The sequence below is a fragment of the Pleuronectes platessa genome, chromosome 2 (assembly GCF_947347685.1).
Source record: "Pleuronectes platessa chromosome 2, fPlePla1.1, whole genome shotgun sequence".
In the NCBI taxonomy this organism is placed as follows: domain Eukaryota; kingdom Metazoa; phylum Chordata; class Actinopteri; order Pleuronectiformes; family Pleuronectidae; genus Pleuronectes; species Pleuronectes platessa.
The window spans coordinates 16,879,133-16,907,110 of NC_070627.1; the positions used below are offsets into that span (position 1 = coordinate 16,879,133).

Genomic DNA, 27,978 nt, shown 5'->3' on the forward strand with positions numbered 1-27,978 from the left:
TGTGTCAGAGGACGCGGACCCATTCTAAAAAATGGGAAACGATATTCACCAAAAAAAAGCTGTCAGTGGTTTAATGGTATATGGAGATACGAGGTAATTTACCTGTAGTGTGTTTTGGTCCTTCTGGAACATGCGTTTCACTGGGTTATTTAAGGCACCACTGCCCTCTAGCGGCTGAAACAAAAAATGATACGGTGTTGATTTGGGCGCGTCTTTAAACCCCGCTTTTCTCTTCAGTTACATAAAAAACACATCCTCCATGGAGGAATAAGAATAAATCCTAATGAACTTTAACTTGTTTTGCTGAAAATGCTGCAAAATAGCAGAACACAGGTAAATAAACATACTCGCATCATTTGTGCGGCATTCACAAGCCCTCATCAAACTCGTAACTTCTACATTACTAGTGGTAAAGATAACCTGAAAGCGTTTTCAAGCGTTACAACGACCCCTTTGAATAGAGTGTAACGTGGTTTTACATGAGTGTTGTTTTACTTTTGTAATTATGTTACACGTTGGCCCATTTCCCAACTGAAGGAAAACAAAGAGGAGTAACAGCGATGTAATTGCACAAACTTGAAACTTGAGGGTTTCCTTAAAACAACTAATGTATTCGTGTTTAATACTTTCACCGGGATGTCTGTGTGGATATTTTACACATGTGGTGTGTCGTGATTACTGTTGTGGACGTTTGGTGTTGTTAGGTGGTTCATGTGTACGACGGTACGTGAACGCCACACTGCATTGCTGTACTTCACTGAGCTGAAGCAGAAGCAGCCTCTTCACTGAAACTCTCGTATTTCGCTTTAAACCGTGATTTTAATATGCGTGCTTCCTCTCAGTCACTCGCTTGAACCACAGAGACACAACTCAACGACTTGGTGTTTGTCTCCATCAGCTCTTCGGTCAAAGTAACAAGGAAACAAACTTCCAGCTGAAATCTGGGAAGAGCCAATGGGGCTCAGATTGTGTGGATGCAGATGAGGCACGATGCTAGTTAGCTGACTAGCTACCAAGGTAGGAGCAAACAGGAATGGCATCGAAGTTTGATTTGGTTTGACAAACCTCGCGTGTGCATGTGTGCAGAGGGGTCGTTTGTCAGTGCTGATGAACCCACTGTTGCTCTGGAAGGGAGTTAGTGTAACCAGAGAGGGAAGAGCTCACCAGTTAAGCGACTTTTAAAGTTTGCTAAACTCCTGGAAGTTGAGGCCCAGCAGCTTCATGGAGTGGCTGGATGAGAGGGATGAGGACATTCCACAACATTCCTCCTTTATTTATTTAATCCCTTTTTCTTTTATCCCTGAGCAGTTTTACATTATGTATGTACATAGTTTCCCTCTCAAGTTGATCTAGTTCTTTGTGCAATCTGTTTTTTTTAAATCTCATTTATTTGCCATAACTGCAGCATTCAGATATACATGACATGTTATTGTTGCTAGGTAACATGCGTTATGCATTATGCATTTCCCCAATGGGTTTGGCTTAAACATGGAGACAAACCACTGAATAAGAAGATTCATTGCAATTACTCTATCTAGGGCTGGGAATTAAAACAGTATTAATAATCATCACAATATAATTTTCATCAACAGCAATAAAACAAAGGTTCACATATATATCCACATATTGCTCATGCATTGTGCAAGCACAGTGAGGAGGTATAACACATTAATGATCTACCTCAAATGTGAAAAATGTTTTCTATGTTTATCAAGTGTTTGTTATTCTCTTCACATAAAGAAGAGTTCAAAACCACAACCTTCACTCAGTAGTCTTTCAACTTAAAATAAACAATAATTTGACATTTATTGTGATATAATCTGATATGAAAAAGTTTAATTTCCATATAATTTGTATATATATCACATATCTATCTGGGACATTGAGCTTTGAATTTTTCCTTTGTATTTTCTGTTTAACTTTCAATAACACCAGACTTCACTGACCAGTAGAGAAGTGATGAGCGTGTAACATCCTCTTTCATCAGAAAATCACAGCACCATAAAGAAATCTGTCTGAGAGGAACTGACAAATTCAGTTACAGTTTTTTTATATAATAGTTAACCAATCTTATGCTGTTGATACAAATTTAACAAACAGGTGAAAATGAGACATATAGGAAACTTAATGACATTATTTTATCTTTAATCTCTATAATGGGTTTCTTAAGTTTATAATTAGTTTAATTCATTTCTCTGCACTGAGCTATTTCAGCTAATTCATATGAATCTGCTGTACACTGAAACGTGCACATCAGATCGACATTAATTGAATTTAAATTATTCTGGAAAATTCTTATGTGACCATAGACATTAATAGGATCAGAATTCATTGAGGAGAAATAAGAATAAAATACGAAAAACATGTAGAGTATTTAGGGGGGTTCGAAGATTTCACAAATTGTAAGGAAAACTTAATAGCTTCAATGAAGAGATCAAACAGAATAACAGAAGGAACAATCAGATTTCTAAGGTCAAAAGAGGGTCTTTGATTAAACATGTTTCTCTGTGTGATGGCGTTGATGTGTTGAAGCTTGTTCACTCTCAGCCACAGTCCTGGGCTTGGTTACAGTCTAGAATAACAACCTGACTTACATGGTGGTGCACAGTCCTCTAATTCAGCAATCCACAACAGACTCACCGCTTCTGCCTGCTTGCTCATTTGGGATACTAGCAGTATTCATTCCACATCATTATTATACTCGATTAGAGCCCTTAGGTGAAGCTTAAAGTCATCCGCAGGCCGCGTGCGGTGGGAGGGAGCCCATTCAGCTTAGCAAGCTTTTTAGCTTCTTCTGAAGTCCTGGATTTCAAGTGTGTTAGTTCCACTTTATAGAACTTTTTAATACCTTGATTTAAGCATCCTTACAGCAAAATTACCCATTAGAACCTGGCAGAGGAAGCAAGTTGTAAAATCTGGTGTGATCCCCTGGCAGCTGATGGCTCCCCGTGCTGGCAGCCATAGTCTGGCTGTACACTTATAAAACGGCTCAAGAATATGTTAAGAATTTGTTATGCCAGCTGCTGTGTTGCCTACTCAAAGGCCTCTCTCTGTCTCTCAGGGACCGCAGGTTTGTATAAACTACCAGTGACATCCACCAACTGGCTGCTTCGACATCCGACGTGTGTCTGTGTTGTACAGGGGAGAAGTGGGATGTTTCTTACAGTGCCTTGCATAAGTATTCACCCCCTTTGGACTTTTCTACATTTTGTCATGGTATAACCACAGATTAAAATGTATTTCATCGTGAGTTTTTGTAATGGACCAACACAAAATAGTGCATCATTTGGAAGTGGGGGGAAATATTACATGGATTTCACAATTATTTACAAATAAAAATCTGAAAAGTGTTGAGTGCATATGTATTCACCCCCTTTACTGTGAAACCCCTAACAAAGATCTGGTGCGACCAATTGCATTCACAAGTCACATTTGCAAGTCACATAATTAGTAAATAGGGTCCACCTGTCTGCAATTTAATCTCAGTATAAATACACCTGTTCTGTGACGGACTCAGAGTTTGTTGGAGATCATTACTGAACAAACAGCATCATGAAGACCAAGGAGCTCACCAAACAGGTCAGGGATAAAGTTGTGGAGAAATATGAAGCAGGGTTAGGTTATAAAAAAATATCCAGAGCTTTGAACATCTTTCTGAGCACCATAAAATCCATCATAAGAAAATGGAAAGAATATGGCACAACCGCAAACCTACCAAGAGGAGGCCGTCCACCCAAACTGAAGAGTCGGACAAGGAGAAAATTAATCAGAGAAGCCACCAGGAGGCCCATGGTTACTCTGGAAAAGTTGCAGAGATCCACAGCTGAGGTGGGAGAATCTGTCCACAGGACAACTATTAGTCGTCTACTCCACAAATCTGGCCTTTATGGAAGAGTGGCAAGAAGAAAGCCATTGTTGAAAGGGATCCATAAAAAATCCCGTTTGGAGTTTGCCAGAAGCCATGTGGGAGACACAGCAAACATGTGGAAGAAGGTGCTCTGGTCAGATGAGACCAAAATGGAACTTTTTGGCCTCAATGCAAAACGCTATGTGTGGCGAAAACCCAACCCTGCCCATCACCCTGAGCACACCATCCCAACAGTGAAACATGGTGGTGGTAGCATCATGCTGTGGGGATGCTTCTCTTCAGCAGGTACAGGGAAACTGGTCAGAATAGAGGGAAAGATGGATGGAGCCAAATACAGGGAAATCCTTGAAGAAAATCTGATGTAGTCTGCAAAAGACTTGAGACTGGGGCGGAGGTTCATCTTCCAGCAGGACAATGACCCTAAACATACAGCCAGAGCTACAAAGGAATGGTTTGGATTAAAGAATGTTAATGTCTTAAAATGGCCCAGTCAAAGCCCAGACCTCAATCCAATAGAGAATCTATGGCAAGACTTGAAGATTGCGGTTCACAGACGGTCTCCATCCAATCTGACTGAGCTTCATCTTTTTTGCCAAGAAGAATGGACAAACCTTTCCATCTCTAGATGTGCAAAGCTGGTAGAGACATACCCCAAAAGACTTGCAGCTGTAATTGCAGCGAAAGGGGGTTCTACCAAGTATTGACACAGGGGGGTGAATACTTATGCACCCAACAGATGTCAACTTTTTTGTTCTCATTATTGTTTGTGTCACAATAAAATTTATTTTGCACCTCCAAAGTACTATGCATGTTTTGTTGATCAAACGGGAAAAAGTTTATTTAAGTCTATTTGAATTCCAGTTAGTAACAGTATATAATGGGAAAAAGTCCAAGGGGGGTGAATACTTATGCAAGGCACTGTAACTAGTCCTCACATCCGCCATGACGTTTCTGATGTCTATTGATGATTTAAAATGTGTCTGAGAGAACTTCTTATTCCCAGCTCTCTTGAATTTCCCATGATGCTAATCATCTGCATGACTGCACTTCACTTATATTTGATTTTAGTTTATCAAAGTGTTTGGTATGCAGCCTGTTTACACAAGGCGCTGCTGCTGCTGCTCTTCTATTGTATTAACCTTACAGGTGCTGGCTCAGACTTTACTTGCACCTCTGTTCAGTTTGCAGTGTATAAGGAACCGACAGATAATATTAATGCAGTCTCTCAACGATAGACTGTATATAAACATGGACGTTGCATCTTAACATCCTCCCAATACCCCAAAATATCCAGGATACGAACGCCCCTTTTTGCTTATTTTGTAGCCAGAATCTGCACAGTATCGATCGGGAACATGTGCTCGACCCATTGTGAGTCAGTCTTAGCTGTGAATCACGGTGTTTCACCCTGTTTTTAAAGCAGAAAATTACTAATTAAAACTAAATTTACGAGAAAGATCAACAAACACAGGACAAAAGCCATCTTTAAGAAAAATGTATTTGTCATGTACTCTTAGTTTTTAGTTTGGTCCTTGTCCCATCCACTAAAATGGAGGACGTAGGGTTTATGACCTATATTTCAGCCAACCACCTGGTGGCGATAGAGACGCATTGGCTTCACTTTTGTGATGCTGTCAAGTCATCTATATTTATATACAGTCAATGGTCTCAACAGTCCTTAAATCCTTCCAGTCATAAATCGCAGGTATTTTGCTGAAGGCTGCTAACAGATGCACAGACACTGATCTGTTGATGTGCCTGTTCCCTATTAATATCAACATGCCATTGGATATTTCTGGTTTCAGTCATTGCTTTAGCTTAATGTTAACCTAATATAGACATTATACAATAAATCAATGACTAGTATTGAAATCAATTATTTATTAGAGAGAAAATTGTGCATCACAAGCTCAGAGAGTTTAAGTTAATGTCTTCAAATACTTAGATTTGAATAGGAAACCTGATTTATTAAAAACAAACAATCAATTTATTATCAACATTGTTGCAGATTAATTCAATGTTAATGGACTTGTGATGAATGGCCTGAATGTTGCAGCTCATGCAACACATACATGCTTGATGTCTGTAAAATAAGCTAAGCTGTGCTCACACTTTGAGGCTTAACTGCAGAAGTCACTGAACCAAACATCTTCTGCCTTTGTCCTGCTGTGTTCTTGGTGCCGTGTCGTCTGAGATCTGATTCTTGACAGTCTGGGAATTGCCGGGCCTTGTTTCTAGAGTGTCTGTGCACCAACATTCCTGGAAAGCCAAAATGAATATTGAAATTCAGAATGAATGCGAGACATGCAGCTACTGAGCAGGTGCTGCCTCTGGGTCTCTATAAATCATGACTCTCCCTCCACCATGTGTTTCCTTCTTTTTAGCGGAGGCGAAAATGGCAGGCCAGTAAATGGTTTAGGCATTCTGGAAGTAGGTGGAGAAATAATGAAGTTTGAGGCTAGAGGGAAATCGAACAAAACGAATAATACGTTGAAAATGGCTTGACTGTTTGACAGCCAGGAGATGGCAGTAGCCGGGTGCTGACCAGTTATTTGATTCCTGAACTGGCAGAGCTGGACTGTCACAGTAGTTAGCTTTGATTTATAGTCACCATTGTGAGAGAGCGAGTCATGCAAGACTGTGGGAGTCATTAACAGTTGGTTATCAAGTCAGTGGGTCATCGGTTACCTGTGATTTAACCATTATGTCTCACTTTATATATTTATACATAAACGTTAGACTTTTTGTAAAGTCTCATAAAACCTGCACCTTGACATTTTGCAGTTTACATTGAATAAGACTCTGTGACTGCTACAGTTTGTGAAGCAAGGACCGCAAATGAGAAAAATATTTGTATCTAATTTATCTGTGAAGTACCCTCAGTAAATCAGTAAATAGTTTGGTCTCTAAAATGTTCGAGAATGTTTAAAAATTTCCTTAAAAAGCTTGTCTGTGGCCTTAGATCTTTGTCATCCTGCGTCTTTCTGTGGCAGTGCTTTTGTGATCAGGTTGCCACCACCCATCTACACTGATAACAGGGCAAAGAGACGCATAGTTTCTCAGTACTTTTGTCATTGTTGTTGACACAGTTTCAAACTCAGACGGGAGCGCTGAGTTATATGATACTGACTCAAATGCTCGGCCCTCCTCTCTGTGCATGTGTGTGCGTGCATGTGTGAGAGGCCACTCCTCTTCAGCAGGCAGCTTGCTCTAAGTGGGCGAGTCTCAGTCGAGTTTGAGCATTTTCATTCAAGTCGGGAATTGTAAAGGACGGCTCCTCTGGCTTCTTGAGTTTAACAGTTTTTCCTTCGTTTCTCTTAAAGTAAGTGGAATCTTTCATGTGTTCATGTCTGTATCGATTCGTCCTCTGCCTCAATTCACTTGGATTTTAACAGCTGTCAATTTTGTTAATGGTACTTTGTAAGATGATTCATATGGAGATTTTCATGGATTTTGACAAACAATGTCAGCCGGGGTCTGACTGTGTTTTCTCTGGAACTTGACTTAAAGTAACAAGGCAGAACATTTCCTCAGCAATGTTTTCAGTCCAGTGCAGTTTCTTAGCACCTTCAGAAAAAGGGTAACTCCTTAACTCTTCTCGTTTGACTTTTTTAAAAACCCATTCCCAGTCAATTATTAGCAAAACATTAAGGTGAGTTATAACATTTAGGTGATTGTATTTGTAGATGTAATATTCTACAAAAAATGGAACAGCAGTTTCCACATAGATATAATATGACTAATAGAATATGTGATCAGAAAGACGCTGTGGACTGTTTGGTGTAGCGGTATTAAATCTTCCTTCCCTTTAACACTGGGCTCCAGGCATGTTGCGAGGGGGACAAGATTCTGCAGGTTTATTAGGGGATATCATTGATTGGCTCACAATAAAGCAAAGACAGGACACTAAAAATCTGGATAAAATTACTCACCTGACTTATTAAGTACTGTAATAGATCATCATACATGTGGGTTTTAGAGCAAAATCGATTAGACAATTATAACAGGACTCCAAACTAAACAGAATGTATTCATAATCTAATGATCTTTCTTGTAATTAATCATTAGAAAATACATTAAATGATTCCTTCCAAATTTTCAAATGAGGGGATTTCCTTTTCCCCATGTGTGCTATCGTTGAAATAACCTAGGATTTTGAACTGTTGGTCACAGCTCCCTCTTTGGTGTCTTGCATGCAGCATATCTCTATATTTTCAGCCACTTTATTAAAGGTTAGACCTTTGATCAGATTGATCCGGTAGCTCATGGTTTGCTTCATTTTCATTTGATACACTTTGAGTTGTACCATTTTTGTTGTTTTGATTGTGCTGTGCATTAAATGATTTGCCTTGATTTAGTAAACGCTGCAGTTACACGTGGGAGGGTGTGGAGCCACCGGTCACAGTCTTATGAGATGGGGAATGTGTCACGCTCATGTCATATTCAGGATTATACTGTTAACACTGGATGTCGCCCTGTAACTCGAACAACACGGTGGTAGAATCACCTCGTGTATGTCGCTGCTCGGGATTTATCCTCGTCCAGTTGTTTCACACAACAGTGACCGTGAGAAGCTTCCTGCCCCTAACTGAGGCGAACCTCCCTGTGTACCAGAATGCAACCACTGCCACATTCCTGTATTCTCTTAGTTAATGATCTAACCAACACGCCTCAAAGTTTTTTTTTTTACACCTGCTGTATACACGGCTCAAGTTATGCTGCATTTGACATCAGACAGTTATAAAACAAGTTGTCACAGGAAACACACCAGACTTGGCAGCTTGTATGTGTGTGTTCATGGCGAGGGAGACATGACTACACCTGACGAAGGTGTCACACACGCACGTCACACCTGAATCATGCAACAGGTCACAGGATCAAGTCATGGGCAGACTTTAGAAAGCTTCTGCTCATTCTGTTTGGATTCTTTACAGACTCATGACTCACCACTTGTTATCACATTTTAATATTCATGTGTTCTTTGAGTTTAATCCCACTGGGAGTGGACTCCCTGAGCTTTAAGACTCTGCTGCTGTTATTTGATTCAGTGCTGGTTTGGCCTTTGGAAGTTTTGCCGACACAAGACAATATATTTCTATCAAAGTGAAATAACATTGTGTGAAATGTGAAAAAACATAAAACATTGTGTTTTTCAGGACATGTTCAGCATCATCAAAATATCTTACCTCTGAAGAACAGCTACAGGAAGTGGATCTACTGATATGGAAGTCAATGGAGAGATCAGTGACACTGACAGTGGCATCATTCTTCATTCAGGTAAAACTGATTCTGATGATTCTGACACTTAAATGTATCACTGCCTATATGCCATAGAAATGATTTTGTCTGAATGAAGGCAGTTTTTACTGAATTGCTCTTAAATAATTAAAGTAAATACATGTAATGGATTTAAGTTGAGCCCTCCGAAATTTCTAGTTTCTTATCAAAATGTTCTCATTCTACTGAGTTCAATAATTTCAATCATTTGTTTTACAATTTAGTGTTAGACCAGCAACCTTGAGTAAAAGTACAACATTTTTGTACAAAAAACAATTTTGCTGGAGGCATTGGTCCAGGTGATGATGATGTCATCAACAGCTGCTTTTCATATGACCTCAAACAGCAGAGAAATGGGAAATCTCAAAATAAGGAAACACATAGATGCGATCATGTTTGTGTTGTTTATGACTAAGAGTGACTAACCACAGGCTCTTGTGCATAGTTGGTATGATATGGTCAAAATAAAATAGTAAAATGTATCTCAAAGTGTCACAAATAATATCTTAATATTCTCCACATTCACCAAATTCAGTTTGCTTCAGGTTGTAATTCCAGCGAGTTGAAAACAAGTGCGATTCATTTACGATGTGAAAGAAAACAAGTTGGCATGTTAAAACTCCGGCAGGGACTAAACTGCATGTGGTCCTGTGTGACGGGCACCCTGGGTGTAATGTTAAATATGTGATACAAAGTGCTGGTTTGTTCTGATGTAAATACAAATATATTGTGAAAAGTTTTAGCACTTAATCCAATATTACAACAAATTTTTATCGATTATAGAATAAATTATCGACAGGTTTTTCCAATAGAAAATAATAATTTGAAATTGCAAACTTTCTGGGTATAATATTGTTTTTTTGTATATTCTTTATACGTCACAGGCAATCTCATTATGTCATAAAATTCGCTCTCCCTGCTTTATCCTCTCTGTCCCCTTTGGTGACATAATTAACTGGAAGCTTTGGGTGTCTTGTTTTTGCTACGCCCAATAGTGTCTGCTCATTAGTTCTGGCCACCCTGACATTCTTTGCGCCTTAATTAAGCCACGTGATGTCTGCCCTATACAATGAGAAAGTGTCCATCCACAAAGAATGGGGGATTGTCAGCATCGGAAGAGGAATTCTGCACTCTATTGTTGTGCTGTCACACTTTGTTCCTGTCGCACCTCAGAGGTTTGTCAGTACCTGCAGGGATTCAGTTAATAATCTCTGAAGGTATGCGTTGCTCAGTGTATTTTTCCTGAAGCCACTCCCACAGTTCCGAGACTAATCTTAATGTCATTAGTCACCAGGGCTACAGACAGCAGCAGGCGAACACTCACACATTGTTTATGGTCACAAAGATCCTGACACTCAGGCTGCAGTTTCAGTGTCAGAAAGAATGAAAACTAAGAAATGCATGGGGTTCATGGTGCGAGCACGCATTCTTGAATATGAGGCACCAAAAACACATTAAGAAAAGAAAAGATTAAAATGAATTGCTTAAAACACACAGGGTAAATTACAAAAGACAAACTTAACAGTAACATTGTAACACATTTTTTGATCCAGAAGGAAATTCAACAGTTTACTGGCAAACAAATTTGTTGTAGAAGCATGAGCTAAAATATGACAAAAAAGTATGTACAAAGTATTTTCAAACCTAAAATAACTATAGTTTGTTTTGGTTGTTTTTTAAATGCTCACAAATTTTGTACTCATACTGATTTATCAGTTTATATTAGAAATTCTCTTCAATATAATCTAATTTAGTTTAACAGCAACAAAAACATCAGCCACTAAAAATGAATTCAATAAGTTATCCATCTGATCTTGATCATTTGAAATTGATTATCACACGGTATCATATCAACATATGAACACATCAAGCTAGAAAACGTTTTCTATTTGGACTCTTGGAACTTATGATAGTAACTCTGTATATTATTACAATATTACAAAACAAAATCATGTTGCTTTTAATGATCTTTATTTCATCTACTCCATCTTTGTTGTGGTTTTGCTTCATGCTTTAACTTCCTCAGGCTCTGACAGCCCAACGACGCATACGAAGGATGTGACCACACACACAAGGGCCATGAAGCTCAAACACCAGGCTCTCCAGGACCGACTGGAGCTGTGCATATTGGAGCTGAAGAAACTCTGCATCCGTGAAGCTGTAAGTAAGGGTGACAACAGGTCTGCAGAATAAAAACTAAATACGCTGCATAATGAAGAATTTACCAATCTTTATAGGGTTTAGTAGACTTAGTCAAAGTAAAACTCAAGCCAATTGCAACGTTAGGCTTACAACCTTATCGCCATATTGCAACCTCGACATGGCCTTGATGTCTCAGTGGTTATCTGCAGTCAGGAGTTCCACTCAGAGAAAACAATACTTTAATGTAACCGCCGACATTATTATTTTGTCTTGTACAACTAAGCAGGGCGCAAACTTCATCTCCGTCCTCTCAGAAACCTTGTGTAGTAAAATAAGATCATGCAGTGTGGCTGCAGCTTTTGAAGATGTAATCTGCTGGTTCAGTCAGCCTAACCAATTTAAATGTTCCCACACCGGCCTGGATTTGAATTAAGCACGAGACCTAAGTCACATGTCATGTATTTTCAGTCTCTTCTCAGTGTCTCTTTCTTTCTTTGAATCCCTGTACTGTGAAATATCAAGTCAAGGCTCATGAAGTACTTTTAAATCTGGACACATACTCAGGCTTTGGGAGTACTGCCTCTGTACATAGTGGCTCCAGGGTAAAATCCCAGGACAGATCATTCTTTCCTGTTGACACTGGGCTGGGCACTCCTGTTGGGACACGCTCAGGTGAACTAATGGCAGACATGATGCGTCTCCCTTCCCTCAGTGACAAAAGAACAAGTAATCTCACTGGCCGGTTGCGCGTTTTTGTCTGTGTAGGAGTGACTCAAAGTAACCGTTTTTAATGACTGTTCTTTAATCAAATGTGCAGCGGTGCTTTGTCATGCTCCTGAGTTTGGGTTGGACACGGATACGTGTTGCAGGGTGAACGTGAGACTGAAAGAATGTGTTGTGAAAGGATATATCACAGCATTGTGCAAGAGATTCCCTGATCTTATATGCCTCAACTTGTAAGGTTAGCAAAGAAAGTTCTATATCATCTCGAAACCTCCACAGTTTCGGTTGCAAAAAAATGCAAAAGTGCATATCTTTGATCAAACAAATAAATTGAAAGGATTTATTAATGTTGTTTTGTTGATTTTTGTGATCAAGCCTTAATCTGTCTTAATTAAATATATTTATTCATGTTTAAAGAAAAATGTGTGCACAGTTTGATTTGTATGATTGTCTGTGTTGTTCAGGAGTTGACCGGACGGCTGTCAGATGATTACCCTCTTCTGCCTGGAGAGAAACGTCCAAAGATTCGCAGACGCATCGGAGCTACTTTTAAATTGGATGCTCAAAGCATCCCTCGGGGAACAGAGGTACAATTAGCATTTAGAAACCACAGAGTAATCTGATTTTCAAACTATAAGTAAAGATGAAGAGTCACACTGTTGTCTATCCCCCGGTCACAACCGCTTTCCAGAAGTCGGAGCTGATTTTAGTGGATGCTGAGTTGGCACTTCAGATGAAAATATACGAGGCGGCGCGAAAGCTGTTCGACGAGGATCACCATAGTAAGGCTGTTAAAAAGAGCCGTTTACAGCAGTGCAAGAGAGAGGAGAAGAAACTTAAACAGCTCCAAGACACGTCCTTTCAGCTGCGGCTGAAGCACGGCCGGTCATCGCCACTCCCTGCTTTCAATATTACACAACAAGGTGAGAGATGCCCGGCCAGACCTGAATGTAGATTGTGGTAAAATTCCTATTGTCTGTGCAGAATTTGTTTTCACTTTATAACTAAAAACATCTGAATGTAACAGCCCTTGACTTAATGAAATTGGTCATTTTATACTTTCAAATGAATTTAAAAAAAAATGTCTTTGTTTGTTTTAAAGATTTGGGTGCATCCGATGACAGCTCTCTGTCTGATTCTGTGGTGCAAGATGAAGGTAAGATTTTTCCCTGACTCAGTTTCTATCAGTGCAACATCAGATCAGTGTTTTACTGAGGTTTTAAAGCAGGACAGTGTTTCTCACATGACGAGTTGACCATGAAACATGTGGCAACGTGAGCAGAGTCCAGCAAATGTGGATCTTTACCCCCTCAGTGCTCAGTGTAGGTTCAGACAAGCCTCTTGGAGATGCATAGATAGCAACACTTAGAAACGACACCATACACCGATTGATTATGATTTTTTTTTTCTAGAAGTGACAAGCCAGTCATCACAGCCGTCTTCAGGATTCCCCTATCCAGCAGAGACGGATCCTCCCCAGCCTCCCACCGTGCCCTCACAGTTCTGTGTGGACGGCCCCTGCGCGTCTCCATCTTTGGATCAACAATCCCAGCTGCTGCTGACACCAAACCAGTCTCCCCACCCGAGCTTCGACTCTTCGCTGAGTTTCAACTCGAGCCCAGTGTACGACGCTCCTCCCATCCAACACTCCCCGTGGACAGAGTCCAGCCTGGACCAGCCCTACCAGAAGAGCAGGAAATCTCGCTCCTCCATCAAGACCAGGTAACACTGGCCATTTGTCATGACTCTTTTCCTGTTAGGTCGGTTTTTACCACTAAAGAAGCAAAGTGTAACCTATGGGACTTAGACAATACTTTGTCTGTGTGAAATGCATATCATGGTGCTGCCAGTGGCATTAACGACAATGTAGACCTCAGTGCTGTTAAATGTGCAACACTGCCACCTGCTTTTGCACAGGTGCTACAACAGCCAGTGTTTAGAGCACAGAACTATAAATCTTAATCATTTATAATGACACCTTCAAAAGGAATTGTAATTCAGTCTTTATTGTCCAGTAGTCGATTACTGTAATAAAAATTCTTAACTGGCACAGTAGCTATTCTTCAGTGTAATATATCAATGTTGTGCACATATGTGTACATAAACTAATGAGATACGAATGCAACGAGTCATAGACAATTACAAAATATATTTTGGAATGATGTTACAATTTTATTTATTTTATTTTAAAATGTTGTCACTTGAATTTCCACCATTGATAGCTGTCATAAAAAACAATGTCTGGGTATTTTTTCAATTAAACTTTTTTGATATATGAACCCAATTTGAGAATAAATATATAATATATTTTTCTGCATCATTTTGTGTGTTCAGTAGTCCAGCCAAGTCTGAGCTGCTGCCACCGCTGGAGGCTTGTTTAGCACATTCAGCTCTGCCGCTTCAACTCTCCCATCTGAAGCTGAGTCGCGCCCAGTCCAGCAGCGTGCCCTCCACACCAGAGATGCGTGTGCACAGACAACTCTCCCTCAGGTATCTGCACATGCACATCACATCCTAGTTCATGTAACTATGTGCATTGTACTTTATTTTGAAAACCCAATTGGAGGCAAATAAAATTAGTTTGAATAATTGGTCAATGGAAAAAATATGGGTGTTGAAAAGACATTTTAAACTGTGAAATTACAGTGTGAACCATAAACTCCATTTTCCTCATAAAACAGAGGCCTGTTACTTTGAACATGGTAACAGGCCTTTAATACTTTGCTGCCACCAGACGTCCCCTCTTTTTGCAATCAATGTTATTCTTAATGTATATTCATGAGTTAATTTGCTAATACACTGAAGACAACTCTACTTGGCAGCACACAACCTCTCTCTCTCTCTCTCTCTCTCTCTCTCTCTCTCTCTCTTTCAAATAGTCCACTGGACTGAAATTAGTTGTCTGCACTTATGGAGAGTTCCATTTTAAACAGTGAGATGTACATTGAGTATTTAGACGTTGTGCAGTTTATTTCCTGGGTTGCCTTGTTGATATAGTATATATATATATCAATTTTTTTTGTTTTACACAGGTTGTCCAATGAACCTTCATTTGAAAAGGACCGTGGTCGCACCAGAGGACCAAGAAGGCGACTGACAGATTATGCAGTAACTTTTCCAGAGACTCCTCTCTCCGCAGTGGCCTACGGAAGCCATGCTAGCTCTGAGGATAGCAACTCCGAACACTCGTTTACATCTTACAATAGCTCCCCGCATCAGGAGGTGCCCTGTGATTTGCCCAAACACTATCAATCTGCATTCCCATGCTCCAGTGGGGTCAGCAGCTTTGGACCTCAATCTTTCTCACGCACTGCTTTTTACAATAATTCCAGGCACCAGCCCAGCCCTATTATTCATAAAAGCTATTACAACGAAATGGTTTACTCGCCTGATACAGACATGGCACGGAGCTATTACGCCCCACAGACTTCCTGCCCTTCCAACAGATATGAGGTTTGGTATAACGACTCACCCCCTCAGCCCCAACAGAGACAACAGAGGCCTTTACCTCCTGATATCAGACTCTCCCCATCCCCAGCTCAATGGGACCACCCACATTACAGCCCCAGTGGTGTCCCACGACAAGTTGTGAATGAGCAGCTCAATTCGTGGCACCGGCGCAGTACACTGAAATCCCCCAGGTCCCGTTCTCTCGACCGCCAGGGAGCGGTTAGAGTGAAACACCTGCAGCTGCAGGAGTCGCCATGCTACCAAAGTCAAAGGTACCACGAACAGGTAAGCACGTCAACCTCATCTGTATTTATGTTTCACAGTCTGTCACCAAAGATATCTAACGACTTATTAACCTAAAATACAGACAAAATGAGGATTCCATAATTGTAATAAGTAATTGTCTTATTAAATTCAATACTTGAGTGCAGGAAATTCTTTTTTTACGTATCCACAAACTAGAATAATTAAATTAGTCTGATCGAATGTTAACCTGCTGCATAAAGCAACGTTTTAATGAACTGAATATAATCAGTTGCGACAATGTGTCCACAGGTCACTAAAACCTTAGTTTAATGTCTGTCTCTAGCAATCTGATAGAATTCAACAAGCCCAAGCATAGAGTAGCAACCAAGGTCATAGGACCCACCCGACGCATGTAGAATAGGCTGTGATAAGCTGAGCCTGCAGTTAGACTAACCATGTCTGTGTCTTAATGACTCAAGGTCAATTAGAAACACAAGTCTCCTCGAAGTAGGACACTGATTGAAGTAAAACATGGTTTGAAGTTTAGTTATTGGAAGCAAATAGAATATATGGATATAATGCCTGTACGGATAATGAAGAATAACAATATTCGTAAATGTACTAAGCTTGATGGTATCGCAGGGTTAAATACCAGAAAGAAATCTGTACTTTAAGTGTGAACTCTGCTCTCCTCGATGCATCAGGCTTCAATAAATGCTTCTGCATCACATGTCATCTGAAAACTCTTCTGAAAATTATTTTATCACAGAGAAGACCAACTCACAGATTTCAGTCACAAACATTACATGGGAATTATAGGTTGTTACGAAATGAATAAGTTAGTAATTTAGGTTTCTTGATCTGTTAGATTGTTTTTTGCTATTTTTAGTAGATGTGAGGACATTGATTTTAAATACAGGGAAGAAGAAAAATGACCACAGCTTTTCTTTATATTTAAAGTTTATATTTATCACACAGAAAACCACTTCCTGTGCAGTGTGATCATCTGACTTAAAATTGACAAAGGCAGTGCTTTAAATGTTTGGGATATGAACAACTTCCTTCTGTCTCCATCAGTTTTTTAAGACAAGTTTGTCTCCGAAACCTCGTAGTGAAAATCCTGGAAGCAGCAGAAATTTGTATTTCTTTCTTTCTTTGAAAGAGATAAAAAAGACCATAACTTTATATGACTATCTATATAAGCCTCAGATACAGTCATTACATTGAGATTGTTTGTTAATTGAGTTTGATTGCTTGATTTTGAAGTGATTATTCCTTTTTCTGTTCTGACTTTTAGGTGATCCAAAGACGGGCTCCCCAAAGAGGTGCAGATGGCAGTCAAGGCCACTGGGTTGTAGATGATGGATCTCACTATATAAGTCAAGTTTAAACTTGGACGCTAAAGTGAACATGTTCACTTAAAGGCTGCAAATGGATCATTTCCCACTAAGCCAAAGCACAGTACAGAGAGAATCCACTTGGACTACCTGTCAATGCCCATAAAGACTTATTTTTGTACATGAAACCTGACATCATCCCTTTTACATGCCAGCCTGGATTTGGGGCACAGCCTTGAAAGTTAATAAAAGCACCACTCTGATACAGTCCTCCAATTTGCAGCACAACTGTAAGGTGGGTGTTGTTTTTATCCACTCTCTTTACATTGTTGTGAAATAACAGTTGAAAGAAATTAAGTATTTAACTCTAAATGGTTGTTATTTTTTTTTAATTGAAAGCGGATAAATGTTCTTATTACTGAGGGATGTTTGAATTTTTGTGTGAAAGTCCAGAGTCAAGAATGACACAGCAAAGCAGCTGAATAATTAATAGAAGTCAGTGTTTTTGTATTTGTCAAATACAGGGTTTTAATAAAATGTAAAACAGACAATTAAATCAAATTATATTTCACAGCAGACTAGTTGGAAACAGCACAAACTCTAACACAGAAATACATATTAAATCTGCTCATTGTAGTTAGATCAGGAGAAATTTCAATTAACTTTAGCCCATAGTTTAGGTTAATCTCAGATTAAATATTATTTCTTTCAAAATATAAAATGTGAAGAGGTCATGTAAACTGCTCTTTACTTAACTTGATTAACACACTGCCAAGTGTAGGTTGAGCTTTTTGCAGTTAGTTTGGGAATAAATTGCTCCTTTTGTCTTATGAAGGACATAAATCCATTGAACAATCATTTAAATGAGCAGCTTATCCCCTTTTAGTAAGTACATGTTGTTTGTAATGTTACCTTGATTTAGTCACTATGTTAATGAACTTGAGCTGCTTAAATTGATTTCTTTGTGAGTCTCTTTTTAAAACTTGCACATGTCTGTGGCTGTGCCAGGTAACTTGAATTTCTAACTGATTTAATCAACTAGTTGAAACTAGATATTAATCCACTCACCTGAGATAGAAAGTAGCAAGTTAAGACAAAGCAATGTCTTGATGCTTGGCAGCTAATATTGTGTAAAATATGAATTTGAATGTCCTGAGCATTTACTGTATATTTGTCAGTGTCTTATACATACTTTAAGACTGCAGCTCACTTTACACTTACATTTTCTTGTAGCACCAAATTTAACTCCAGGGTGAACAGTGCCACTATGTTTCTATTTCCTCTTTACCAAGTTCTTTTAAGAATTTGAGATTATTAAAATACATTCAACTCCAGCTAAACACTGACTGGTCTCGCTTGATGATCTATTTATGTGTTTATTTATTGTGATTTGCACCATTGGACTCATGGACAGTCAGACTTGAAATTTGACCAGAATTTGTAATATTTAGCAGCAGATAACACTGTGTCAAGTTATATATGAAAACAATTAATCACAATCATGTTACCGTGTGTGCTGTGTGCCTCTTTTTTATACTGTCTTTTTACTGTATTTATCAGTTAACAGTAGTTTAAGTGGATTTAAGAATGTGTAATGTTGCTGTGAAAATAATTTTCCTGTGGAAGAAAATAAAGAGTTATCTTGTTCATAGTTTTATTTACTCTCATCATGGGCTGCTGTTGGGCTTTCTGACCTCTTTGATACTGGACATTTAGAAATCTCAAAGTAGTAAAACGAATGAGAGCGAAGTCACATTTAGCTCCTTCATTTTCAGGTTCCTCGTGTTGGACATGGACATGTTCTGGACCTTTGAATGGCAATTTAATTGAAGAAGTAGTTTGTCGAAGCTTTTCACAGGGAAGAGCGAGGTTGAGAAACTTGCAAAGCAAACCCCATGCAGACTGAGAAATTGTTTTTCTCTGCTTTGTTGATCCCAGTGCACCAACATCTTCTCGATTTTGTGACTTTCCCTGAATTATATCTCCAAGCTACCCACTGCATCAAAAGGGTAACGTGCGACATTTCCAGATATCATCATCAACATAGTAAAAAATATTGAATAAATACATCTAATAGTCTCAATTATTAGGGCCCGAGCACCGAACAGGCGGAGACAGTGAGGCCCTATTGAAATTGTAAGGATTATTATTATTATTATTTTATTTTTTTCAGGCAAATTAATTGGCTTTTTGAGGGCTTTAACATGCTCCAATTGTTAACCGGTGTGACCGTGGCGTGTCATCATGGTTTGATGACATGCCATCAAAACACGAGGTTCTGTATCTCGGACATACATGGACCATGAATCCTTTGATGCTGATAATGCAGGAGTGGAGTTGTTTGTTGACAGCTCAGCATCAAATACTACAACCAAAAACAAAGGAAGCTGGACTTTAAACCTGTCTCAGAGCTGTGGCAGCTGTTGAGAAGGCTGTGACATATGATGATCTGGCTTTACCTGTGCCATATGCTTTGGCCCTATTGTATTTCGAAAGATTTGTATTTCCCTTTTGGGGCCTAGCCATGCTCAAACTCTCACCAAAGCATGTGCTCGGCCCGTTATTATTATTATAATAATTATTATTTTTGTGTTTTGAAAGAGTAAAAAAGAAAGAAATAAAATAAGAAAAAGGAATTCAGCATGTTGGGCCCCATCCATGTTTATATTTATGAAACTCTTGTTTTCAGGCAAATTAATTGGCAAACCAACCTTAGCAGAAAATTAGAAAGTGGTGACAATGTACGTATTCTGGCGTAATTTAAATTCCAATTGACATGATATTAGTCGTTATCATCAAAAATTTATATATTACGTTTAATTTCAAAAGCATGTATTAATTCCCTTTCGACAATGTTGGTGGAAAAGCTTTTCAAATGCGTTAAATTCCCGTTTAAAAAAGCGAAATTTTAAAGAAAACAAGACAAAGACATTCGATGTGTTTTGCAGGCTTTGACGACTGCTTTTATTCTGAAAAGAAGTGGGGGATTAGGTTTGCGGAAGGGCTCTCGACTTCCGGAAAGGATTGTGTTTCGCATGTAGATAAATAATTCACCTTCCTGGTCTGAACGCCACCTTGTCAGGTAACTCCTTTCCTCTCGTTGAAACGATAGCAGCTGATGTCGGAACAGCGGGTTTTAAAACATCAGCGATTAGTTGTCCTCGTGGAGGAAATCAATCCGCGTCGGTTCAGGTGAATTCACAGAAGATCGTCGCGGCTGCTCGGCGCTAGCTAAGAGGTAACGTTAGCAGCGCTCCGTGGACAGCTGACTCACAGACGTATTGTGTGTGTTGTTTGCTGTTTGCTTCGTGTAAATCCAGCTCCTTGCTGTGAAGTCGTACCTACACCGCGGATTTAGATGTGTGTTGCGGATGTTTACGTTTATTTTCGCCGTGTTCCACGCGACGCTGCGGATCGACTTATCCGTGAGGCAGGTTTTGTTTGTGTTGCCAGCTTCGGCTCCGGGTCGTGTGTCTGCTTTGTGCCAGGACTGTCTGCACGCGACGCTGCTAACTTCCATCGAGACGATGCGCTTCAAGGAGTGCAGCCGCTTCGTTCTTCTTTTGTAGTGAGCTTGAGCTAACAATGAGATTCGCCAGCCATTTTACATCAGGACCGAGGTTAATGAGCACCGTCTATATATCAAGGGTTTAGAGCCTTTAACTAATGGCTCTGTTGCGGGTTAATAAATCACCGAGCGAGGCTTTTCAGAGTCACAACAGTTCTAAACGAGCTACTCTTAGCTGGCCCGGTGGTGAAAGATCCCCCCTGCAGGACACGTCCGTATTTTAGCAAAAAAAAAATTCATGTTGGACAAACATCCAATGTCCGGGGGACCCCTCGCCAATGGGTCAATGGCTGCATGACATCTGGACCCACATGGATTTATAGATTGATTAATTGATAGATACTGATCCTTACGGAAATTCATCATGTGCCATACAGCATAAACCGCACAGACAAACACCTAACGACGAAAATGACATAATACACCACTATTAGGAAACCCAACCCAATCACAGACCAATTCATGATACCATAGTAAAGTGCTGTATTATCTCACACTGAGGGTTAATACTAACGGGGACAAATCATGGAATGAATCCAGTTTGTTTTCAAAGGACGGCACCATATACTGGCCGCCCGATGGTAGCAGCTTGAACACACAGTATGGTGGATGTTATGTCTTTACCAATACCCTCCTTTTCACCACCTTAACTTATTTAGTAAACCTTTGTTAATATGTTAATTTCTTAATATGATTACATTTGGCAAACTACTTATTACAAATTGACAAATGCATTACCCTATATTAATGGTTTAGCAACATTTGTTGCAGCTTATCAGAAAGGGCGAAACATGGTACCCTGTAAGAGTAACAATATACTATAACAGTGTTATACTGGGCGAGGACTCCAGCATACAAAGTTGTTGCTATTAATCTGGTCTGAAAAGTGTTAATTAACAATGTATTAACAGTAATAAAGCCAATAATTACAGGTTATTAAGTCTTTGTAAATAACATCTGATGGAGATAATGGTCCCAGGAAATGCTAAGTAATTTAATGGCTGTTATCTGTCAGTGAAAAAGTAGTGATCTTCTGGACTCAGGTTAAGCAGCTCTCAGTACAGTATGTTACCACTAACAAAATATAACATTTATAGAGAGTTTAATGTTAATAGAGTAAAGAATTAAGTTTGTTAATGTAAATTTGTTATGGTACTAGAATGTGTTCAGTAGAGAGCATACCTCCGCTCAGGTTCTATCTCTTCCTTATAATAGACAAATGAACGGAAGTGGTCTGAAAGTCCAGTATAGTTTACATCAATATCCATACATAGAAAATGATTACATATAATGGAGGCTTTGCTCGTGACCTGGCACAAAACACAACAATAGCTTGATCTGCACATAGATTTATTTTGTTTGTTTATTGCAGCAGTTTGTTTATTTAGTGCTTTGGTTTTTTGTCTAGGTTCATGTCAGTATTTGCTGTTTTGTGAAGTGCAGAGTTTATCAAGAGAAGTTGAATACTGATGTCAAATTAATCAGTGAATTTGACTGTGCTTCTTGCTCAGGAGAAAATTGAAGTCTACCGTCTGAAGCCGAATACATAGATTGTGAGGGGATCATCAGGCAGTGTCCTTATGTCCGCCCGAAACGGGTCTGCAAGTGATGCAGACTGCCGGATCTCTGAGGACTGCCATGTCCCAGATGTGGAGCTGATGGAGCTGGGGCCACTGCTGGAGGAAGGAGGGGGGCGACATGCAGCATCTAAAGGCGCCCACCCAGAGGTACGTAAAAGCAGCTGAAGAACACACCCAGAAACTTTTCTGCTCAGTAGCTTCAACTTTCTCTTGTGCTCTCTTTTGAAGGGAGCCGCGATGCTTGCTGATGAGGAAGAGGAGGATGATGAGGTGGGAGAGGTCATGACTTTACCTCTCCAGGCTCACCACGCCATGGAGAAGATGGAGGAGTTTGTACACAAGGTACCAATGTCTATTAAACAGAATACATGTTGAATTTGTATCAGTATTTATTTTGATTACAGCACCAGTCCAGGTCTTACTTTCCCACAATGATAGTCAAAGGTTTATACAGACACTGGGACCTGGGATTGAGGTTGTTGTAAACAGGTCAACACATTGTTTCCAACTTGGTCTTCGGAGAAATTCAATATTTACAATTCTTAGCTGTAATGTAAAAACAACAACAGTAGGTTTTCTATAAGTACTTGGTTTTTTACTTTGTTATAAACCTACTGCGTCTTAGATATTGATAGTTAAGAAAAGAGATCCTATGACGTTACACAACTATGCCCACAGTCTTAGGTTGAAGCAGCATAAATATTGCAGCAGCCATTTTAAACGAGCAGAAACTCAACCCTCTGCTCAGCTCGTAGGTTAACAGGTGTGCAGCTCTGTGGTTTAGCGGCGAGGTTAATGGATGTTCAGTTGCAGACTTGGATGAGCAGCAATAATCAGGGATTAACACTGAGTGCTTTGTGTAGTTTGAGTGAGTCATATGTGAGTTTAGCATGATATTATATTCCACATCAGAAACAGGATATATCAGAAGGGCGTATACCTTGACCAAGGCCCAACTGTTCCACTTTCCTCTTTGTAACAATTCTCAGGGGTTAACTTTCCTAAATTCACATTGACTTTGAATTTGCATGGGCGTTAGTAAAAAGCTGTTGTTGCTTTTCAGGTTTGGGAGGGGCGCTGGAGAGTCATCCCTTTTCATGTACTGCCAGAGTGGCTGAAGGACAACGATTACCTCTTGCATGGACACCGTCCCCCAATGCCCTCCTTCCGAGCCTGTTTTGGAAGTATCTTCAGAATTCACACTGAGACGGGAAACATCTGGACTCACCTGTTAGGTGAGAATAACAAGCTGCACCCAGTGTACATAGCTTTACTACATTACTTTTGAGCTTTTTTCATGTAGTTTACAACTAGACATGTTGGTTTGATCTAATTTGTATCTGTAAAAGTCTTGGACTCTTCTCTTGTTGACTTTCAGTGAAACTGATCTGTTTTCTCCCTCAGGGCTGATCTTATTCATTTGTCTGGGCACGTTAACCATGCTGCGGCCCAACATGTATTTTATGGCCCCGCTGCAAGAGAAAGTGGTGTTTGGGATGTTCTTCCTGGGAGCTGTGCTCTGCCTCAGCTTCTCCTGGCTGTTTCATACCGTCTACTGCCACTCTGAGAAAGTGTCTCGCACCTTCTCCAAGTAAGTAAACTGTTAAACTCTCTCAAAGGAAGAATTTGTAACTGTCAAACTCTTCTCTTATTTAACACCCACTGCTCTTGAAGTGAGGTAATGTTATTTATCCATATTGAACCTGCAGTTCAGTGTCATTCACAAGGTGTCACAAAAAAACAATCCCTGCCCTCAGACACGACCCCAGCGCATAACACCTGGACCTTCCTTCCTAAAAACGTTGTAACAACCCACCACAAGGCTGTCCTTCGGTTGCAAAGATTTCAGGAAGCAAATATATAATTATGTCATAACAAAGAATTCCTAAGTTTAGGGAAATTAGAGACGACTGACTAAAGGTTTTATCTTTCTGCATTTTAGTCTGAATTAGATTGTCTTTTTAGCCCACCTCAGCATGACTGACCAACTGCATTTGCTTTTAACGGTGAGTTTACCAAGTTACAATAGCAGGCTTTATTTAGTTATCTGTGGTTGGTCTGGCTGTGTGTCACTCTTCCAGTCAGTGTGAGTGAGAGAGGAGATCAAATCAACTGTATTGAGGAGATTTCGGTAAGTGGTACACAGGCGTCTCTCCATCACTCCTGTCTCTATGTTAAATGTATTTGAGCTGGAAACTCAACCCTGAGCTGGTCCTGAGTCTGACGGCGCTTTACACTGCAGCTCTGCTATTTATGTTCAAGCATGAGTGAAGTGATTTATACTGATCTGGGGTTGAAGCTGCAACTTGTTTACTCCGTATCATCGAGTTCATTTGGGCTGAATAATCATATATGATTGAACAAACTAAAACCTCAAAAATACTTAGAATAACTGTATGGAATTGTCTTTTGGCAATTCATCCTACATGAACATAAAAGTATAGATGTATAAAATATAGCTAGACTTAGGTATTAGCATAAATAGAAACATAAGAAAACTTTTGCTTTATTTGCATCCAGCAGATGATCCAGTCAAACACTGAGCAGCTGTTTTTCTTCTCTCCTCTTTTCTTCAGGCTTGACTACTCAGGCATCGCCCTCCTGATCATGGGCTCCTTCGTGCCCTGGCTGTACTACTCGTTCTACTGTTCCCCTCAGCCTCGCCTTATCTACCTCACCATTGTATGTGTCCTCGGCATTGCTGCCATCGTAGTTGCCCAGTGGGACCGCTTCTCTACACCTCGTCACAGACCTACGAGAGCAGGTGCTCACCACTAGAGGATAATAACCACTCTTTCAAGAAGTTGTTTCCTCTTTCATTTTCTGCAGCTGTTTGCTTGAGTTCGTGTTTTATGGTTCCACCACACATCTGTCACCGGGGTTTCTTAACCGAGCAGTTGTGATTATTTTCTTGCAGACTAAACCAAAATGTAGGGATATGGTTAGGGACTGATAATGTGTGATTTGCATGCTTTGTTTACATGTCTTAAATACTCTTTTCTGTGTTTTAATGTTTAGAAATATTTTTTTTTAATGACACCAATAAACTCAAGTCCATTCTTCTTTTAGGTGTGTTCATGGGTCTGGGACTAAGCGGCATTGTACCCACCATGCACTTCACCATCGAGGAGGGTTTTGTTAAGGCCACCACAGTCGGCCAGATGGGTTGGTTCTACTTGATGGGTGCCATGTACATCACCGGTGCTGGTCTGTATGCAGCTAGGATCCCTGAGCGCTACTTCCCTGGCAAGTGTGACATTTGGGTAGGTATTTGATATGTTTGCATATGAGAACTTTTTAGATTCAGATGATAAGTTACACAAATACCTCAGGATATTGTTTTGTTTCATGTAGGAAGCTCATCGTAAATAATCGTACTATTGTATGTGTATTTCTTTCTCTCTCCGCCCCCTAGTTTCACTCTCATCAGATTTTTCATGTTCTGGTCGTGGCAGCTGCATTCATTCATTTCTATGGAGTTTCCAACCTGCAGGAGTTTCGCTACGGACTTGAGGGAGGATGCACAGATGACTCTCTACTCTGAGAGCCCTGGCTGTGACTTACTCATACTTTTCTTTATAGCCCCACAAACAACACACATACACAAACACGCACACACTTAAAATGCTGCTGGAATTGAGTATAGTCACCTGTTGCTCCTTGTACTTCTGATTTGCTAACATCCTGTTTGGGTTATTAGTTGTCTTTCTGGTTTGGCTCCTTTCTGCTCCAATAAAGTAGCATTAACCGGCCAATAGGATATAGTGGGAACCCCCCACAGACACTACTTCTTCAATAATTATCAAATTTAAAGTCTGCATTTTCAATGAGGACTTTAACCAAAAACACATTACTGTAACTTTTTGGTAAATTCTTAGAAACTCTCTAGTAGCCCAACTTCTCCATAGTCTGTTACCATTGTGCAAGGGGTATAAGAGAGTATTACTTTTGCTGTAGCATAGAGCACCAACTATAAACTATTCCCTTTTTGTCCCTTTCATTTTACGTGCAGGTTAGAGCCAGTCAGGTGTATATTGTAGAGCAGGACCATTTAGGTGCTTCAGGGCTTACACACACACACACTTGTTTTAGGAGGATGCAAGTATGCACACAGTGTGTAACCAGATATTCTGTGCTGACGTTAACTGTACAGCTTTCCATTAACACCTGTGGGACCACCACGAACCCACCCATAGCCCACTCTACGATAAAACAAAAATTGCCCGAAAACCCAGTCACTACCCTAAAATCTCATTGAAACAAAATAAAAACATCATGAACGGAGTACATATAGATCAAATCCCATATATGAGAAGTCTGAGTTACACATGGGTTAAAGTTAGTCTGATTTGGACCAAAATTATTCATTGGCTGATTAGTTTCCTTGATTTTTATACAGAAATGCATAAAAATAAGTTTTGCATTTGTTGTTATTTTAATTGACAAAAGTCCCAAACAAATAAAAAATGCAAAAGTGAATGAAAACATGACAAACTGTAATTTTTCAGTCAACTCGTTTCTGGAGTAAAAGTTCATGTGCTTCGCAAAATGTACAGATCTGGATCGGTCTTTATTTTATTTGTTTTCTGTCCTCTTTTTTTCGGGGTTAGGTATTTTTCTTCTAGATTTCAGATGCAATGAGAGGTGTAAATATCAAATGCACCTGAAATTCCATGAAATTCGAAACTTTAAATCACTATATTGGGTTTAAAATGTGTTATGTATGATTGATATAAACTTTTAGTATTCCTGTGCCTTAGGCCAACGGAAATGTTTTTAAATGAAATGGCCTATCTTAACTGTCAAGGGAGCTTCAAGGATTTCCAGATGTTGACTTTTCATGTTTTCCTTGCCATAAATATACAATCAAATCATCATCGAACGTACAACTCCATTGATAGGTTGTATCAACTGCTGTTTAAGACTCCTTTTTCTAGATCAACTTACTCAAGCTTTATTACAAAGACTAAAACAACATGTATTCTTGACTTTGTGTTTTGTCCTGTGTAGAAAGTGATAAATCATACATTTCACTGAAATGTAAACATAAATATTTATTAATGGTAATCTTGGAAAATTATTGTAATAAATTTTTTTCCACATGTACAAACATGGTGTCCGGTTGTCTGTGATTTGTATACAAAGATTCCTTTGAAACAAGCGGCTGATGAGTTTTTTACTCTCAGCAGTGTGCGCTTATTTATTTTTAGAAACAAGACCTTTGAATTTAAAATGTCACAAACAGCGAGCAACTGAAGACAACAGGATTCGTCAACTGATGCTCATAACTTCTCCATAACTACAAATATTGTTAGCATGTCTTTAAAACAGTTTAATGACCTCTACAGAGCTATGTCTGAAGCATAAAAATCTTATAAACAACAGCTCCTCTTCATTTCCCTGTCACGCAGCATTTGCAGCCGCAGTGGCAGGAAAGATGTGTGGGTGTGGTCACAGCTGGTAATGATCATAGAAACTTTGTCATAATTATGTCAAAATGCCTGATCATCAGTATAAATGTGATGTAATTAGAGCCTTAAATGTCAAAAAGTACAGTCAACTACTTCAATACAGGTCTGCTTCAATATCTAGTAACGACAATCGATGATACAATTGTGCTAATTTTTAGAACTATATTATGATATTGCTGCTTAATGATCACTTTTACTTCTCATACTTGAAGTAGATATACACTAATACAGCAATACTGTTTTTTTGGTAATTTAGACATTTTGTCTGGGGGATACTTTCATTGAATCTTCAACTTTGGTAATATCAAAAATTCGC

The 27,978-nt window shown here is 39.5% G+C and overlaps 2 protein-coding genes and 1 long non-coding RNA gene across 6 annotated transcripts in view; 2 read left to right on the top strand and 1 right to left on the bottom strand.

Annotated features, from left to right (window-relative positions):
* The first annotated feature begins 753 nt into the window (after positions 1-753).
* On the top strand, positions 754-18,690 carry inavab (innate immunity activator b). 2 transcript variants are annotated; one of them, XM_053432949.1, is made up of 10 exons: positions 754-1,017; positions 9,025-9,145; positions 11,172-11,305; positions 12,475-12,597; positions 12,702-12,933; positions 13,113-13,166; positions 13,423-13,732; positions 14,345-14,500; positions 15,043-15,745; positions 17,004-18,690. In XM_053432949.1, exons 2-10 carry the CDS (start codon positions 9,091-9,093, stop codon positions 17,094-17,096), a joined length of 1,860 nt encoding a protein of 619 aa, XP_053288924.1. In that variant the 5' UTR covers positions 754-1,017; positions 9,025-9,090; the 3' UTR covers positions 17,097-18,690. The 2 variants fall into 2 exon arrangements, with proteins under 2 accessions (XP_053288924.1, XP_053288918.1); XM_053432943.1 differs by lacking the exon at positions 754-1,017 and adding an exon at positions 7,056-7,190.
* The window catches only part of LOC128449706 (uncharacterized), a 29,116-nt gene continuing 6,922 nt past the window's right edge, over positions 5,785-27,978 (bottom strand). Inside the window, exon 3 of the long non-coding RNA XR_008339900.1 lies at positions 5,785-6,127. This is a non-coding gene — a long non-coding RNA (uncharacterized LOC128449706). The remainder of the gene's footprint in view (positions 6,128-27,978) is intronic.
* adipor1a (adiponectin receptor 1a) lies at positions 20,003-27,301 on the top strand. Of its 3 annotated transcripts, none has more exons than XM_053432961.1 (8): positions 20,003-20,125; positions 22,123-22,338; positions 22,420-22,533; positions 23,255-23,426; positions 23,596-23,782; positions 24,768-24,955; positions 25,261-25,454; positions 25,607-27,301. In XM_053432961.1, the coding sequence occupies exons 2-8, from the start codon at positions 22,192-22,194 to the stop codon at positions 25,733-25,735; spliced, it is 1,131 nt and encodes a 376-aa protein (XP_053288936.1). In that variant the 5' UTR covers positions 20,003-20,125; positions 22,123-22,191; the 3' UTR covers positions 25,736-27,301. The 3 variants fall into 3 exon arrangements, with proteins under 3 accessions (XP_053288936.1, XP_053288951.1, XP_053288943.1); XM_053432976.1 differs by lacking the exon at positions 20,003-20,125 and adding an exon at positions 20,126-20,235; XM_053432968.1 differs by lacking the exon at positions 20,003-20,125 and adding an exon at positions 20,142-20,281.